Below are 17513 nucleotides of genomic sequence, written 5' to 3'. Positions count from 1 at the left end.
AGAGTGTGCAAAGCTGTCAAGGTGGCTACTTTGAAGAATCTCAAATATAAATGTATTTTGATTTGTGTAACACTTTTGTGGTTACTACATGATTCCATATGTGTTATTTCATAGTTTATGTCTTCACTATTATTCTACAATGTAGAAAATAGTAAAAATAAAGAAACTCTGGAATGAGTAGGTGTTCTAAAACTTTGACTGGTACTGTACGTGTGTGTGTGTGTGTGTAGGAAAGTATACAGGTATTCATCTGTGCATGTGCGTGCGTGTAGGAAGGTATACAGGTATTCATCTGTGCGTGTGTGTGTATGCGTGTGTAGGAAAGTATACAGGTATTCATCTATGCGTGTGCGTGTTTGCGTGCGTGCGTGTGTGTGCGCATGTGTGTGTGTAGGAAAGTATACAGGTATTCATCTGTGCGTGTGTGTGCGTGCGCGTGTGTGTGTAGGAAAGTCTACAGGTATTCATCTGTGTGTGTGTGTGCGTGCGTGCGTGTGTGTGTGTGTAGGAAAGTATACAGGTGCGTGTGGGCAACAAACGTGAGACAGACAGACTCCACCTTAGGCTTTGACTTTAATGTCTCTACAGGCAGTCAACATTAAAGCAACACTGACCATGTCCATACATTATACAGTCCATCAATGCCTGTATAGTTTTATAACGTTATCATGTAATGTAAAAAATGCAACCATGTTACTGTACAGCAATATAACGTTAATGTGCATACAACACAGGAAAACACGGAAATGTTACAAATATCACAAATATGGAAAAATATCCTAAATAGATTAGAATGTTTACAGCGACAGCCAAAATAAAAGCCCTCCTGGTCGGGGTATGAGCGGCTTAGCTAGTGAATATCTCTAGGATTAACACATTAACCACAGGACAGGAGTGATTGAGTTATACACCTGGCTATCCACCGAGTGTACAAAACATTGTGAACACCTGCTCTTTCCATAACATACTGTAGACCGAAAGCTATGATCCCTTATTAATCACTTGTTAAACCCACTTCAATCAGTGTAGATGAAGGGGATTTTTATGCCTTGAGGCATGGATTTGTATCTGTGCCATTCAGAAGGTGAATGGGCAAGACAAAAGTTTTAATTGCCTTTTTGGTAGTAAGTGCCAGGCGCACCGGTTTGAGTGTGTCAAGAACTGTAATGCTGCTTAGTTTTTCACAGTTTCCCGTGTGTATCAAGAATGATCGACCACCCAAAGGACATCCATCCAACTTGACAACTGTGGGAAGCATTGGAGTCAACATGGGCCAGCATCCCTGTGGAACACCTGACACATTGCACAGTCCATGCCCCGACAAAATATTCTGAAGTTGTTCCTAATGTTTTGTACACTCAGTGTAGTGTTGGAGGGGAGGGGGGTATATTTTGACAGATGGAGGAGAGAGCTACTCTTACACATAGGTCATCTTCACATAGCCCTGGCGTTCATGTGCACTACTAACCGCCTTTGGTCAAAAAGAAAATAAAAACACACGTTCTGCTCATAAGCCATACTATACAATATGAGCCTTGTTCCCAGCCCCTAAGGGCGAATGCTGTTCAGTGTTCACTGTGCCTACCCATATGTAGCAATACAACACATCCAGCACACAATGAGAGAGGCAGCTGGGGCTACTTTCACTCAGTTTACAGCTGCAGGCTGATAGTACCCTAACACTGCTCTGACCTGGCGGCCATTTTGGGGTCAATCTCTGAGCTGACATGGCGTTGACACTCTCTATAGGCTCCTGAAAACAACTTTGGACTGCTGCGATCGGAGTGCTTTTTTACAGTGGGGTTCGCAGGGTCTCTTCTAGTGGTCCTACCCTCATGGTAGACAGACAGACAGACGTCCTATGTACTCTACGGAACCACCCAGCGCTGGCCTGCGGGGTCCTCTCCTCCATCTCTCCTCTCGCCTTTCCTCTTCACTCCCTCACAATGATGGCAAATCAATAAAGGAAGTGGAGGGAGGAGATGGTGGAATGTAAATGCATGCTTTAGAACATAAAAGCAGAGCAAAATACAAAGAAATGACAAATAAATATAAATATGGGCAGAACGGGCCTCCTTCAGGATATACCTGCAGAAAACAAAACACAAACAAAAAAACAGTGTCGTTTTAAATGTATTTTCCATCTGTTTTTTTTTTTTACCCAGCATGCAAATCCATTCCATCATTATACTGAGCTACTGTTTTCGGAGGGGGCGGTATGATCGAGAGTGATGGGTACATGCATCCTATCAAAAGCCTACTAGATAGTCTGGACACGCCTCTTTTGTGTATCCTAGGCCGGGCACACCTTTTACTGTTTCCAAGCCAAGTGAAAAAGAAAACTTTTTTTTTTTTTTTAGTTCTTCTAAATTACCCATTCGGCTGGCAATGGTGCCTTCTGAAAAAGATAGAAAAGGCACACAGGAACCTGCTCCAGCTCTGAACCAGGAATAATAGAAAATGTACCAGAGAGTCAAACTACACACACAAAGGAAGCACAAATACACCATTTTTCCTTGGCTCTAACTGGCATCAGGGTAACGGTTATATCAGGTCATAGCAGTAATGACTCAAAACTCAAATGCGAATTGGGAAAAAACCTTTAGTACAGTATTCATGTGTTTAAGTTAGTGTGTTGGACTGGATAAACGCTCATGTATGACTGGTTGTGTCGCTGAGTAATGCAAAATTGTTGGTGTGTGTGTGTGTTGCAAGTAGTGGTCTGTGCTGCCTGTCTGTCAGTGGTCTAATTGTGAGAAGGTCCTGTGTGTGTGTGTGTGTGTGTGTGTGTGTGTGTGTGTGTGTGTGTGTGTGTGTGTGTGTGTGTGTGTGTGTGTGTGTGTGTGTGTGTGTGTGTGTGTGTGTACAGGCCTGTATGGATAATGAGTGCAGTGTGCAGCAGAGCTCAGATTTGCCCATCTTAACTCAATTAAAATGAAATAAGGGAGCAGCAGCTGACCCCCACGTGAACTACTGCTCTGCTCCCATCTCTCCTCTCCTCAGATGAGTCTGTCTCTCTGTCTGTCTGCTCATTAATCACGCTCCCAAACTAGCAACCCAACCTACCACCCACAAGCACCGCCTGAATGTGAGAAAGAGATGAGGTGTGTATGGCATGTCTGGCTGATCTTTAAACATACACATTAATGGTCACATATACCAAACACAGACACACAAATCAACAGTCAGGTTTGGGATCAGTCCCATTTCAATTCCCGTCAATTCAGGACATATAATGAAATTCCAATTCTTTTTCAATTAGGAATATTAGATATTTGGAATTACTTTCTGAATTGACTGGAATTGACCACAATCCTGCTGAGTCTCCTTCACATCAGCTACGCAAAGAGTAGTGTTTCACTGAGCAGTTATATTAGCTTAAAGTTCAACGTTACTTCTCCTCTTTCTCGCTCTGTCTTTCTCACACTACCAGCTGACAGTCACACAGCAGCCCAGTGTGTGTGTCTCTGTGTGTGTGTGTGTGTGTGTGTGTGTGTGTGTGTCTGTATGTCTGTGTGTGTGTGTCTCTGTGTCTGCCTGGGGTGAGAGAGCCATTATCACGCCACTGAGGAAGAGAGGAAGAAAAGGGGGGGTACACAGGAAGTGGGGCGGCAGCAATGTGCACTGACCATTAACAGAGGAAGAGGACGTGTGTGTGTGTGTGTGTGTGTGTGTGTGTGTGTGTGTGTGTGTGTGTGTGTGTGTGTGTGTGTGTGTGTGTGTGTGTGTGTGTGTGTGTGTGTGTGTGAGAGAGAGAGAAAGGCCAGGTTATAAATATCCAGCGTTTAACATGCACCAGCATGTCACAGGAAAAGGGAGAGTTGAGCTTGGATGACCGCAGGAAACTAAATAAAAAGTGTGTGAGTGAGAGAGAGAGCGCGTTTTTGGGGGAAGAGTGTGTGGGATGCTTTTCTGTAGCGATGCTAAACACATTTCTGGCCCCCAAAACATTGGACTAGGCTAGGATAAATGCCTAAAAAATGTGTCTGAAAGTGACGGAGAAATGTCAAGGTACAGCGCAGTATATAGTAAGTTCAGTATAATATGTGCCTCCATAGAGACTGCAGTGTTTCTACTGACATGGAGACCTAACACCTGCACTGGTCAGTCTGCTCCGTTCTACACAGAGAAAGAGAGAGAGAAACCAGGCAGCTGACCTTCAACAAAACAACCACGACCCCCCTTGCCCAGGGCAATCACACCACTTGTGTATAAGGAGGTGACAAGCAACGTCACCCACCCCCACATCCCCCTCCCACTCCATAATAAATATGCTAAATGTATCTACAGTCCAGCGAGCCAAGGGTTAAGCCTTGAGGATACAGGCAGCGTGGGTGCCTTCCCTTCATCTCTCTCTCTAAAAACAAAGAGATGATGGCTCCTCAACCATATGTTCAGAATACAACAGCTGTATGCAGCAGAGCATTTGTCGTCTAATTTGCCGAAACAGATATTTTAAAAAGCGGGTGCATTTATTTACATAACGGGCACAAGGCTGGGCACACAGACAACAACAACACATACCCCCTGGCCACCCATTCCTCATTCACCGTGCTCCAGATGGAAATGAAAAGGGACGCTTTTTTTCTCTCCACCTCCTGCTCTCTAATAGAATCATGAGCGGAGCGGGTAAAGACTACGGGACCACAAGTGAGAGTGATGCGATAGAGAGCACATCCTAATGGAAGTGACTGACTATATTAGCACAGTACAGTGGTGCGGTGGACATTACATTACCAACGCTCACTAGGCTCATGTTTATGGAAGAGAGAGGAGGGAGGCAACCAGCCCAGCAGATCTGTAAGAACCATTAGTGTCAATATGCTAGCCCAGCACCCGGCGGCCATTACTGCTCCAGGTCTGGAGAATAGTAGAATACCATTAACAGATAACACACTAAGAGCCTTGAATAACATTCAGTGACTCTTCAATGATCATTCAGTGTTTATCTGCATCTCAAATGGCACCCAGTTCCGTACACAGTGCACTACATTTGACCAGGGACCTAAGGAAGTAGGGTGCCATTTGGGATTTGGGATGCAGGTAGTGTACGGGCGTCAGTGTTAAGGTCAGCGCCTTGCTGCATGCTAATGGTCCCAGCTTTAAAGGCTAGGAGAGTGAGAGAGCTAGCAATGGTGAGGCTAGCATTGAAGCTATAGTCATGTGACTAACAGTGGGATCGCATTAAACCAATATGGGCTGAAAACTGTTGGACTCTCAATCGTTCCGTGATACATTACTACTTTCGGTCTCTGCTGTCATTGGGTGATCCCTGTGGTGACACCTCTGGAGACAACTGTAAATTAACAACGACTGGTCTCACCCTGCCACGACGGCGCCTGCCTCATTTACCAATGGGAACGACAGGAAGAGAGCAGAGACACTGACATGTCATCAAGGCATCTGCTCAGATGATCTCACACTAAATAAGACATCCTTCAACCTTTAATGGGACAGCTACCAGCTTTGTTGTCGTCGCTCTGTGGATCAGAGCCCCAACACAACTGAGAGGTCAGTGTGTGTTTCTGCGTGCCAGAGTGTTGCATGCCTTTACAGTACAAAACTAATGTGAAATATCCGCGTTTATATGTGTGTGTCTGAGCTCTGAGTGTTGCGGCGTGTGTGGTGTGTGTGTGTGTGTGTGTGTGTGTGTGTGTGTGTGTGTGTGTGTGTGTGTGTGTGTGTCTGAGCTCTGAGTGGTGTGTGTGTGTGTGGTTCTGTGGTGTGTGTATGTCTGATCTCTGAGTGTGTGTGTGTGTGTGTGTGTGTGTGTGTGTGTGGTTGTGTGGTGTGTGTGTGTGTGTGTGTCTGAGCTCTGAGTGGTGTGTGTGTGTGGTTGTGTGGTGTGTGTGTGGTTGTGTGGTGTGTGTGTGTCTATGTCTGAGCTCTGAGTGGTGTGTGTGTGTGTGGTTGTGTGGTGTATGTGTGTGTGTGTGTATGTCTGAGCTCTGAGTGGTGTGGTGTATGTCTGAGCTCTGAGTGGTGTGTGTGTGTGGTTGTGTGTGTGTGTGTGTATGTCTGAGCGCTGAGTGGTGTGTGTGTGTGTGGTTGTGTGGTGTGTGTGTATGTCTGAGCTCTGAGTGGTGTGTGTGTGTGTGGTGTGTATGTCTGAGCTCTGAGTGTGTGTGTGTGTGTGTGTGGTTGTGTGGTGTGTGTGTGTCTGAGCTCTGAGTGGTGTGTGTGTGTGGTTGTGTGGTGTGTGTGTGGTTGTGTGGTGTGTGTGTCTATGTCTGAGTTCTGAGTGGTGTGTGTGTGTGGTTGTGTGGTGTATGTGTGTGTGTGTGTATGTCTGAGCTCTGAGTGGTGTGTGTGTGTGTGTGGTTGTGTGTGTGTGGGTGTATGTCTGAGCTCTGAGTGATGTGGTGTATGTCTGAGCTCTGAGTGGTGTGTGTGTGTGTGGTTGTGTGGTGTGTGTGTATGTCTGCGCTCTGAGTGTGTGGTGTGTGTGTATGTCTGAGCTCAGTGGTGTGTGTGTGTGTGTATGTCTGAGCTCTGAGTGTGTGTGTGTGTGTGTGTGTGTGTGTGTGTGTGTGTGTGTGTGGTTGTGTGGTTGTGTGGTTGTGTGGTTGTGTGGTTGTGTGGTGTGTGTGTGTGTGTGTGTGTGTGTGTGTGTGTGTGTGTGTGTGTCTGAGTGGTGTGGTGTGTGTGTGTGTGTGTATGTCTGAGTGGTGTGGTGTGTGTGTGGTTGTGTGTGTGTGTGTGTGTGTGTGTGTGTGTCTGAGCTCTGTGTGTGTGTGTATGTCTGAGTGGTGTGGTGTGTGTGTGGTTGTGTGTGTGTGTGTGTGTGTGTCTGAGCTCTGAGTGGTGTGTGTGTGTGTGTGTGTGTGTGTGTGTGTGTGTGTGTGTGTGTGTGTGTGTGTGTGTGTGTCTGAGTGGTGTGGTGTGTGTGTGTGGTTGTGTTCCCAGACTTAATACCCAACAGAAAGATCAGAGCTCAGTGAAACTGTCACGATCTCACACTGATATAAATTGTGACAAAAATATGGCGCTTTCTGCAGCAGTAGTGCCTCGCCCTGTGATGTGAGCTCAATACTCAGACTCTTTACTGTATGATCATTCGGCCTCCTGTACCATGTTTCATATCTCTATCATCTATCTCTAATATAGCCAGCTGACACTACTATTAAACCAAATATGGAACAACCATACAAACCAAGACACACTCCTGTCTGTGTAGTGGGACTCCTGCTCCAGCCTAGCTCCCTGGACCATGGCCAGATGCTGAGCTTGCCCCACTGCTCGGTGCCATGTTAGCCTTGCATGACAGCCAGCCTTAAACACACACCTGGACAGATGGGTGAAGAGGTGGGCTGCATCACGTGTAAAGTGAAAGGAGTGAGGGGGAATGTGTGTCTTGCTTTTGAATAAGCCTCATTCCCTCCAACTAGGAACAGTCAAGAGGAGAGATGGTTCATGCAGATGTGTGTCTACATTTCTTAGTTGTTTATGAGGGGGAGCCTCTCGGCAGAACTTAATGAACCAAGAACGACCTTGACCAGCACCAGAGAACATAGGGAGCCTCTCCTCCACCCCTCCCTCTATCTCTCTCTGTCCCTCCTGCCAGCCTTTGCCCTCACATTCATCAAGTGTGTGGTTTTGATCTCTGAGCCTCCAATCAGCCACCACTGCCTTCAGGGCTTTCACTGTCCTGCACAAATCACTACACACACCTAAGCATGCCGGCAAGACTTCAGCAGGCATCCTTTACCACATTTAGCTTTTGATTAAGTCTGGGCAAAGTTCATGTAAAAAGACCAGGATAAATTATTTGAAAGAGAGGGAGACAGAACGAGAACCAGGGAGAGAGAAAACATTACCCTTTCCTACATGCTGCCTCTGCAACTGCTGCCAAGGGACATTAAAACTAAAAGGGTTCCATAACACATCATAACTCCATGTTAAATGAAACAACTACAACAAGAGTAGCACCGAGGGCTCTGCCGTTCTACATCCCCCATCCCGCCACTCCATCTCGGCCTCACTGCAGTCTTTAGCCGTTGGCATAGCGACGGGTCATTCGTTGCACTTACATTTTGAGAAGTTATTTTTGGAGCGGGTGGCATGATCCCCCCCCGACAACACTCAGGTTACTAGGAGACCAACAGGATTTGAGGATCTTCTCTCAGGTCGAGTCCCAAATGGCACCCTATTCCCTACATAGTGCATTACTTTTCACCAGATTCCTATGAGCCCTGGTCAAAAGAAGTGCACTTTGTAGGGAATAGGGTGCCATTTGGGACATCCTCAGTGCCAGATTACTGGATTACTTCTTCATACATCTGCTTTACTGTGAGAGAATAACATCATGAAGTTTTTACCCTGCTTAACTAAATCTGTCTGTTCAAAAGCTTGGCCCCTAAACATCTCTCCCTCATCATTTCTCTCTCTCTCTCTATCGTGTCGTTCTTCAAATCTCAATTTCTCACCAAATCCCTCTTCTCACTCACTCCTCTTCCCCAATCCTCTCATTTGTTTTCAAAACCAGGAGTCTCTTTTTATGTTTGTGTTTTTACAGTGCAAAAACAAAGTGACAGTGACAAACCGGACGGGAGGCGACTAAACACACACACTCCCAAGACTCTCTTCCGCCTGCCAAATGACAAAACCAGGCCACACCATTTCAATTATGGGGGAGATATTGGATAATACAATTCTGGTGTTGTAGTCTTTAGGAGATGAGCTGTTCCACTGAACCCGTGTTGAGGCCTTCACCAAGAAACAACACAACACACAGAAATTACTCTCATTTCATGTGGTAACAAAACCTCCAGCAAACATAATGAGCTAATTGTGGCTTTTTGAAGTCACCTCCTTTTTTTTGGGTTCCATGTGTGTTATTCTTCAGTCTATAAAGCATTTCAGTTACTCTTGCAGTAATTACCAAACTATTTAAATAAAAAAAGCGAGTTCGTCAAAGCGTCTGGAAATCCAAGGTATTAATTATGCTAAACGGAGAAAGATGGCGGCTCGCCTTCGATTTACGAATATGATCGCTTTGCTTTGGCGGAAAATACTGTGTGTATGTGTCTACCACAAGGAGGTAGTATACTGAAACACTAACAACTAATTAATGATACATTAATGTGCTCATATCATTTGATTATGTAAAATGTTAATGTCAGGCCAAGCATATCTAAAACTTTTTAAGCTTTGGTAATGACCCTGGTGTTTCAACAGCATTACTCCTAGGGCCAAGCCTACCTGCCAGAGCCAGAAACATTTCTCTCTCCTTCTCGCTCTCTTTCTTTCCTTCTTTCTCTCTCCTCGTTTCTATCCCTCCCGCAGCGTGCAGGAGCTTTCTTTATCTGGCATGTGTCACAGACGTGGAGATTTAGGAGCTGAACATAGCAACTGTTAGACAGGCCGTTGAGAAAAAAAACTCCCAAGGACAGAGGAGAGGAGAGAGGGAGGAAAGAGAGGAAAAAGGGCAGAATGTTTGCCACTAGGTTTTTCTCTTCTTCCAGCAGTTTGCTTTAGAACTCTCAGGGGGCCATAGAGCAGAACAACCTGCGTATGTCAACATGAAGAGAACTACAGATTAGACTGCTGTCTCCATAAATATTACACACAGGTGGAACACATGCTATGAGCATTTATAATAGTGTATGGCTCCTTAAGATACAACATAATTGCATAAACACAGAGCGCAACTACAATGAGAGAGAGAGAGAGAGAGAGAGAGAGAGAGAGAGAGAGAGAGAGAGAGAAAGGATGAGAGAGAGAGAGAGAGAGAGAGAGAGAGAGAGAAAGGATGAGAGAGAAAGAGAGAAAAGAGGGCTGATCTGGGGAGGACAGGAATAGCTAGCTGAATGAAAGAGAAGCCGGGGAGGCGCTGGCAGGGAGCATCGAGGGAGTTGTCTGAGGAGAAACAGTGTCCGTTTGTGGCTGGTGATAATACTTTCCATTCAGCGGGGGCTCGCGGCCGCTCGCTGCTGATTCTCCTGATTGCAGGCTGGCGCCCTCCTGGCGAGTCCAGTGCTGCTGAAATTAAATCCACTCTGTTCGGTTATAAATTATAATGCTCTACAAACAACACCCCCACTGGGGACAAGGAGAGACGGAGGAGAGAGGAGACAGAGGTGAGAGAAAGGGAGGGAGAGAGAGGGAGAGTGAATGGGTGAGGGAGCGAGGGAGAGACAGAGGAAAGGGGGGTAGAAAAAGAGGGAGGATGAGGGAGAGAGGCAGAGAAACGACAGAAGAAGAAAACAATGAAAGAGAGACAGAAGAAAAGCTGCAACGTCATCTTGTCCTCACAGATCAGTGCTGATGCGCTCAAAGACCATGTGGACAGAGGGACAAGAGAGAAAGGTGTATGTGTGTGTATTAGAGAAAAAAAAGCAGGGAACGACAGAGGAAAAGTGACGGTTTAAAAGCCTTCTGCACTTGGAGGTAGATGCATTGGGTCTGTAGTGTTCTAACTGTAGCAGGCTGTCAACTACAGTACTTCATGACCTAGTCACAGCTAGTACTGAACAATGCTTTAAGTCTGCTCCACATACTGGATCCATTTTCCACGCGCTTGCTATACGACGTCTACGATAATATAGAGATGATACAAAGCTTCCTATCCTGTCAAACAGCTTCAATAACATCCAGCCAGCCGTGTGTGTGTCTGCTGACCCAGATGAGGGGATGTTTTAGGATCAACACAGTGTGTTCCTCCAGCACTGTAGGGGTCTCTGTTGCGCTCCGTCGTGCTCTTTGTCTGGGGGTCTGGGACAGCCTGGGCCATACCAGGCACTTCCACGGGTGACGGCTTTAACAGACGGGATACGTCCCAAATGGCACCCTAGTCCCTATATAGTGCACTACTTTGAACAAAGCCTATCAAAAGTAGTGTACTATATAGGGAGTCATTTGGGATGCCAGTTGCTCTGCACGGCCAGCGACACGGGACGAAGCCAGTGGTCACCACCCACACCAACAAGGTGCGGTCAGAATGAGCAGGCTAAATGAGCCTTCAGAGGTGGGGAAAGAGGAGAAACCTGGCCACACACAGCTCTGTCATCTCCGCTATCCAGGGTATTGGGACTGACGGTTGGAATGAGGCAGCAGAGTCAAATGAGGGTGTTTAATTGCAGGGGCAACGGAATGCACCAGTTCTCAACTCTAAATGACTGTCAACCCACTCAATATGAAACGCAGGCTACACACTCCTGTGTGTCTATATATGTCTCAAACAGCTACCAGTTTTACACTTCAAGGTAAATGTCAGTTTGTTTTGTTTCTTGCTGATATTCTATGTTGAATCATGCTAGGTTGCAAACATCACAACTTGAAAAGCACCTGGTTACATTTGAATCTGCCTAAAATGATCAGAGGTAGAAAGCCTGACAAAGAGGTAGAGAAACAGAAAGACAGGAGGGAGGTATGTGTGTGAGTGAGTGTGAGCGAGTAGGGAGTCAACAGGCATCAACCAGTTCAAAGTGCTGTCTCAGCACCAGCCAGCCCAGCCAGTATGTTGTTTCTGTCTGTCTGTGTCTATCTGTGATGGGCTACTGTTTCACCTGGAGAGCAGCAGCCCAAAGCGGAGGTGACAGTTAGGGACATCAACCCCGTCACACAGCAGCTGAGCTGACAAACACAGACAGCCAGGGAGGCGGGGGGAAACAGACGCCACCGTTGCAGTCAGAACAGACTATACACACTGCTTAGATACAAAGTGACATTTGTTACGTGTTTCTGTTTTTGTAAGTGCTACGGTAGGTTTTTAAGGGGCTGCAATGCAACAATAGGCCAAACTGATCTAGTAATTTGGAGGAGAAATTTACATAGTACAAAGAACACACTAAAGTGGGCGCACAGGGAAAATGGCTTCAGATGAAGTTATTTGACAAACCTAAACACTGCTGAAATCTGTCGCCAAGGACTGAGTGGATAATGGCGTCATCCCTGTAACCATAGAGAGAACGGAATGTATTTGTAATCTCCGTAAGCATAGGGGGAGCGTTAAGAGGTTGTCAACTCCGTCGCCGAGAGCAGAACAGCAGTCATGACATCATCCCTGTCGTGGGAAGGAGAGCAGCAGCATAATTGCGAGCACCTGTCTGCAAGCATGCGGTCAAAAATAGTCCCGGTAACCGCTCTAGCGGTCCAATCGATGGGCTTCTGTTTCCCCCTCCCTGCCAATTAGAGAGCGATCGGCTGAGCAAACAAAATAATATTGGCCGGTTAAGTCGGCCTCTCATCTGCAGGGTTTTCTTGTGCTTTTCCCCAGCAAGACTCCAACATCTGCAAACACCTGATAGGCGAGGCCAGGCATGGACCCGCACCCAGCAGCCCAGTGCTGGAGTTAAATTGTTACCACCTTTCCCTAAGCCCATCGCCGACAATTAACAATATGGCCGCTCCACTTCAAAGCCTCTGCTGGCTGAAGGGGTTAACCTCTCTGCTAGGGGAGATTTGTTTTTGATTTTCACGAGATCCCCAGACCCTTTGATCGCTCTCCGTTCTCTATTTCTTCCTCTCTGCTTCCACAGGGGTAAAAGCAAGGCAACAGGAGTTGTAGAAGATTTGCAGATTTCGGTGTGATATTTTGGACACACTTTCCTCCACGCTTGCTTGACTGAAACAAACAGACTTGTAAAAACCTTATTGATAGTAAAAAGTAATGGAGCTACTTGAGTGGGAGAAAATGTCTTGACATTCATATGAGAGCACTTAAAAACAACTGATGTTCAGGAAAGAGAGTGTCTCATAGGAGCATGCTTGATGATTGTGGACATCTTTTTGCATGTTTGGGTAAATTAGAATCCTTGTTTGAGTCTCATGAGATGAGATGGTTTTCCTAGCAATTAGTTTTACAGCCTCTTAAACAGGTCGGGAGAAGTAGTGCACACTACTCTGGTCTGAGGCCAGTGACAGAGAAAGAGAGTGTGTGAGAGAGAGAAAGGAAGGAAAGAGAGAGAGCGAGAGAGAGGAAGGAGAGAGTGAGAGAAATAAGGTGAGAAAATGAAAAAGAGAGAAAAATATACAAAAATGTCAAAGGGGTTGGGTGTGAATTAAGGGGGTAGACAGACCAATCCCTCCCTCTAGAACCTCCTCTTCATCCCAGAGGAGCCAGTCAGGGGAACAGATTAGCCCCTTAGCCCTGCTGACTATTCCCTTGACACATTTGCCACCTCCCTACATATCAGTGGAAGGGGTGTGTTGGCTTGGCAGTGCTGGGTAGTAGTACCAGACCGGGGTGCCCTCCCTGTCCATCTAGTTAACTGAACCCTCCTGTCCAGATAAGCAGTGCACGTCCGTCCGTACGTACGTGTGTGCGTGCGTGCGTGTAGTGGGTCCGGGGAAGTAGGGTGTGAAAGGCCCTCCCTACAGCCAGCCCTGCAGCGCCCAGCAGCAACTGGAGCAAATACGTTTAGGAATTAAGACTGGGGAGAAGGGAAGGGGGGAATGCCCATGTCTGTGTGTACGCGTGCGTCTGTGGTGGGTGGGGGGGGGGGGGGGGCTGTAGAAGGGAGACGTGCTGCTCTTTTGCAGTGCTATATCAGCCCCTGCTAGCCGCCCCAGGATGTGGCCTGTCACTTCACATAGCTGGTGATGAGAGGCAGAGACGTCAAGAGAGGTGAAGACGGCAGCACACAGGAGGGAAGGAGAGAAAGAGACTGATGGGAATGACTTCATGCACAACAAACAGCACAGTAGGGTGAAGCAAGAACGAGAGGAAGCCTCCCTCCCATCTTCCCTTGTTCTCTCCATCCCTCCTATCCACCCTCATTCTCGCCCTCTTGCACTTCCTCCTATCATTCGCTCTAACCTCCCTCCATAAAAAGGCCTGATCCCCTGGTTGGTTGTGATCTCATTTGGCTAAACACTGCCATATGTCTGCTATCAGTCACACAGTAAGACAGGACAGGCTCAGAACACACCACAGCACAGATCCTCTCAACTCACATTAGAAAAAAAGTCACCAGCCTAGATGATATTGATCTTAAATCCCTATTTGACACCAAAAATATACACATGCATCCTATTGGCACAAATAAAATCCCACCATCAGCCCCAATGCCCTGTACTTGACAGAGTGATCAATATAGAGAATATATAGCACACAGTTCCCCACTATCTAGACTTCTGAATTCAAAGAAACTACGTCACACACAGTCTGCCTTTTCTCCCTCCACTTCCGCTTTCCTCTCCTCTTCTCCCTGCACTCCCCCTTCTCTCCTCTCCTAGTTTCCCTCCACTCCCCCTTCTCTCCTCTCCTCATCTCCCTCCACTCCCCCTTCTCTCCTCTCCCTCCACTCCCCCTTCTCTCCTCTCCTCGTTTCCCTCCGCTCCCCCTTTCCTCTCCTCTTCTCCCTCCACTCCCCCTTTCCTCTCCTCTCCTCTTCTCCCTCCACTCCCCCTTTCCTCTCCTCATTTCCCTCCACTCCCCCTTTCCTCTCCTCTCCTCATTTCCCTCCACTCCCTCTTTCCTTTCCTCTTCTCCCTCTACTCCCCCTTTCCTCTCATTAACCTCCACTCCCCCTTTCCTCTCCTCATTTCCCTCCACTCCCCCTTTCCTCTCCTCTCCTCCCTCCACTCCCCCTTTCCTCTCCTCTCCTCTTCTCCCTCCACTCCCTCTTTCCTCTCCTAATTTCCCTCCACTCCCTCTTTCCTTTCCTCTTCTCCCTCCACTCCCCCTTTCCTCTCATTAACCTCCACTCCCCCTTTCCTCTCATTTCCCTCCACTCTCCACTCCACTCCTCTCAATTGAATAATGAGCAGAACACAGTGATCTAAACACAATGCAAAAAGGCTCCATATGCCAACTTTCACTACTGGGAGAACTGTACTCACTGACTGACTGGTTGACTGATGGAGTGGCTAACTGGATAACTGACTGGCTGGCCGGCTGGCTAACACACTGATGCACGGGTCTGGTTCCACTCCAGCCTCTAGCTCCTTCCAATAGTTCCTACGTCACTGATACTGTGTGGTTCTGGTTCCATAATGACCCCTAGCTCCCAACTCGCTAAAGTAAGAGCCTAGATATTTTGTTTCCTTCTCCAGAACATGTGCACCAATTGACCTGTGATGTGAGCACGTCTTTGTTAAGCAGGAACGATCCAGCTCCAAACCACAAAGGGTTAAATAATATCCCACACACTCAGGCTTCAAAGCCCAGCCTCTAATATGTACCTTTTGTGCCACTTAAAAGACCCAAGGACTCCTTTGACTCTCTGACGGGAGCAGACATTTTGAAATTCCATTTCAAACCCGTGTAAAACGTCGTGACCACAGTCCTATCTGCTTTGATCATGGTGACACTGAGGGGGGCATAAGCTGTTGGCCGGTATGGCTGGGAGGAAACATATATAAGCACATGGGCACAAACAAGTACACGTTCACACACACAAGCCTGGTGGACATGTGCCGGGGCTCTAGCTGTGCCATCCTGCATCATCAGCTGATTATGAGAGTGCGTGGGCTGGTTAAATGTTTGGAAGACAATACTAGGGAGCTACTCTCTAATCTGTGGTAGCAGGATTAGAGAGCACCAGCAGAACCATATATTCTCTACAGGAAGTATCCTCTACAGGAAGTAAGTATCCTCTATAGGAAGTATCCTCTACCGGAAGTAAGTATCCTCTACAGGAAGTATCCTCTACTTATGATCACTGGATAGTTGTGGAATGAATCACTACAGAGCATACATACACATACACAGTAATTGAGATGCAAGCCAGGGGTACTGTTGCTCACTCCTAGCTACATCAAAGTCTCTGCTATAGTAATATGGCAGCTAACGCAAGAGGGGAATTCCCTTTCAGTCTGTCTCCCTCTCTCTCTCTCGGTGACAGACATACATGACAGATGGACAGACTGGGTTACCGTGACTACAGCCGGACATGCCAGGGCGATAACCTCACCACGGCAACCTCCCGGGAACAATGATTCATTAATATGACTTTAGCAGGAGCTCTCACAGAATGTGATCTAATTGGTCCTCCACAATTATGTAATGGCCTCGCCTTGTAAAGAGACGATCTGGCTTAACTGTAACACACACCACAAGCACGTCTGTACGCACACACAGAAAGTCTATTTTCATATGGTGTCCTTTTAACCTGGTGACATGTGCAGTAGTCATCTAGTGTGTGTGAGTCAGTGGTGGTGGGCTGTGTTTGTTATGATGGTGAAAATGTCATACAGCTGCATTGATCCTGACAATTCCGTCATAAACCCAGGGATTAATATCACAGTGTCTGCATCCCAAACTACACCCTATTCCCTTGATACTGCACACTTGTTGGGCAAAAGTAGTGCACATAAAAAGGGAACAAGGTTTCATTATCTAAAGGGTTAGGGAGGATATTAGCATCCTGTTGTTCCTAATAACCAGATCTCTATGAAGAGTCCTAATATTACAATGAAAGTCACTTCTTCACTGCACCATGTGGTAGATGACTAAAAGGGGAAATTTTAACCTGGTAAACAGAGTCGGCATCCAAATGACACCCTAATCCCTATACAGTGCACTACTTTTGACCAGGGCCCATAGGGAATAGGGTGCCACTGGAGACACAGCCAGTAGGATGACGTTGCTTCTAAACACTGATCTGGCACAACCTCTGGATCCATGATCACAGTGCAACTAAGACAAAACCAGAATGGTCCTCTAACAGTGTAGACTATGATTTGTGCAGAATAGCGGATGTGTGTATGTGTGTGTAGATTAGCGGGTGTGTGTATGTGTGTGTAGATTAGCAGGTGTGTGTATGTATGTGTGTGTAGATTGTGTGTGTGTAGATTAGTGTGTGTGTAGATTAGTGTGTGTGTGTGTGTGTGTGTGTGTGTGTGTGTGTGTGTGTGTGTGTGTGTGTGTGTGTGTGTGTGTGTGTGTGTGTGTGTGTGTGTGTGTAGATTAGTGGGTGTGTGTATGTGTATGTGTGTGTAGATTAGTGTGTGTGTGTGTGTGTGTGTAGATTAGTGGGTGTGTGTATGTGTGTGTAGATTAGTGGGTGTGTGTATGTGTGTGTAGATTAGTGGGTGTGTGTATGTGTGTGTAGATTAGTGGGTGTGCGTATGTGTGTGTAGATTAGTGGGTGTGTGTATGTGTGTGTAGATTAGTGGGTGTGTGTATGTGTATGTAGATTAGTGGGTGTGTGTGTGTAGATTAGTGGGTGTGTGTATGTGTGTGTGTGTGTGTGTGTGTGTGTGTGTGTGTGTGTGTGTGTGTGTGTGTGTGTGTGTGTGTGTGTGTGTGTGTGTGTAGATTAGTGGGTGTGTATGTGTGTGTAGATTAGTGGGTGTGTGTATGTGTGTGTAGATTAGTGGGTGTGTGTGTGTGTGTGTGTGTAGATTAGTGGGTGTGTGTATGTGTATGTGTGTAGAGTGTAGAGTGTAGTGACCTGGTAGAGCCTTGGTCTCAGTGTAGGGTTAAAACAGTCTAGCGGAGCGGCCGTAGACACCCGTCTCTGGTTATAGCAACACCATCCTCCTAGTCAGAGGCCAGAGAGGAAGAGGCCAGAGGGTTAGTAGAGTCCAGAGGGTTAGTAGAGTCCAGAGGGTTAGTAGAGACCAGA

The 17513-nt window shown here is 46.8% G+C and overlaps 1 protein-coding gene across 4 annotated transcripts in view; it reads right to left on the bottom strand.

The window, feature by feature from the left end:
* The window catches only part of LOC129832081 (BCAS3 microtubule associated cell migration factor-like), a 326378-nt gene that overhangs the window by 139436 nt on the left and 169429 nt on the right, over nucleotides 1-17513 (bottom strand). Inside the window, exon 24 of one of the 4 annotated variants that reach the window (XM_055895832.1) lies at nucleotides 557-2088. The exons of the other annotated variants lie outside the window; for them this stretch is intronic. Coding sequence (XP_055751807.1) covers nucleotides 2078-2088 — 11 coding nt within the window. The 3' untranslated portion in view covers nucleotides 557-2077. Of the gene's footprint in view, nucleotides 1-556; nucleotides 2089-17513 lie in introns of those variants that run through there. 4 annotated transcript variants of the gene reach the window in all.

Source organism: Salvelinus fontinalis, chromosome 33 (assembly GCF_029448725.1).
Source record: "Salvelinus fontinalis isolate EN_2023a chromosome 33, ASM2944872v1, whole genome shotgun sequence".
NCBI classification, from domain to species: domain Eukaryota; kingdom Metazoa; phylum Chordata; class Actinopteri; order Salmoniformes; family Salmonidae; genus Salvelinus; species Salvelinus fontinalis.
Note: the sequence above shows the minus strand (reverse complement) of the source record. Positions and strands in the feature narration are given on the sequence as shown.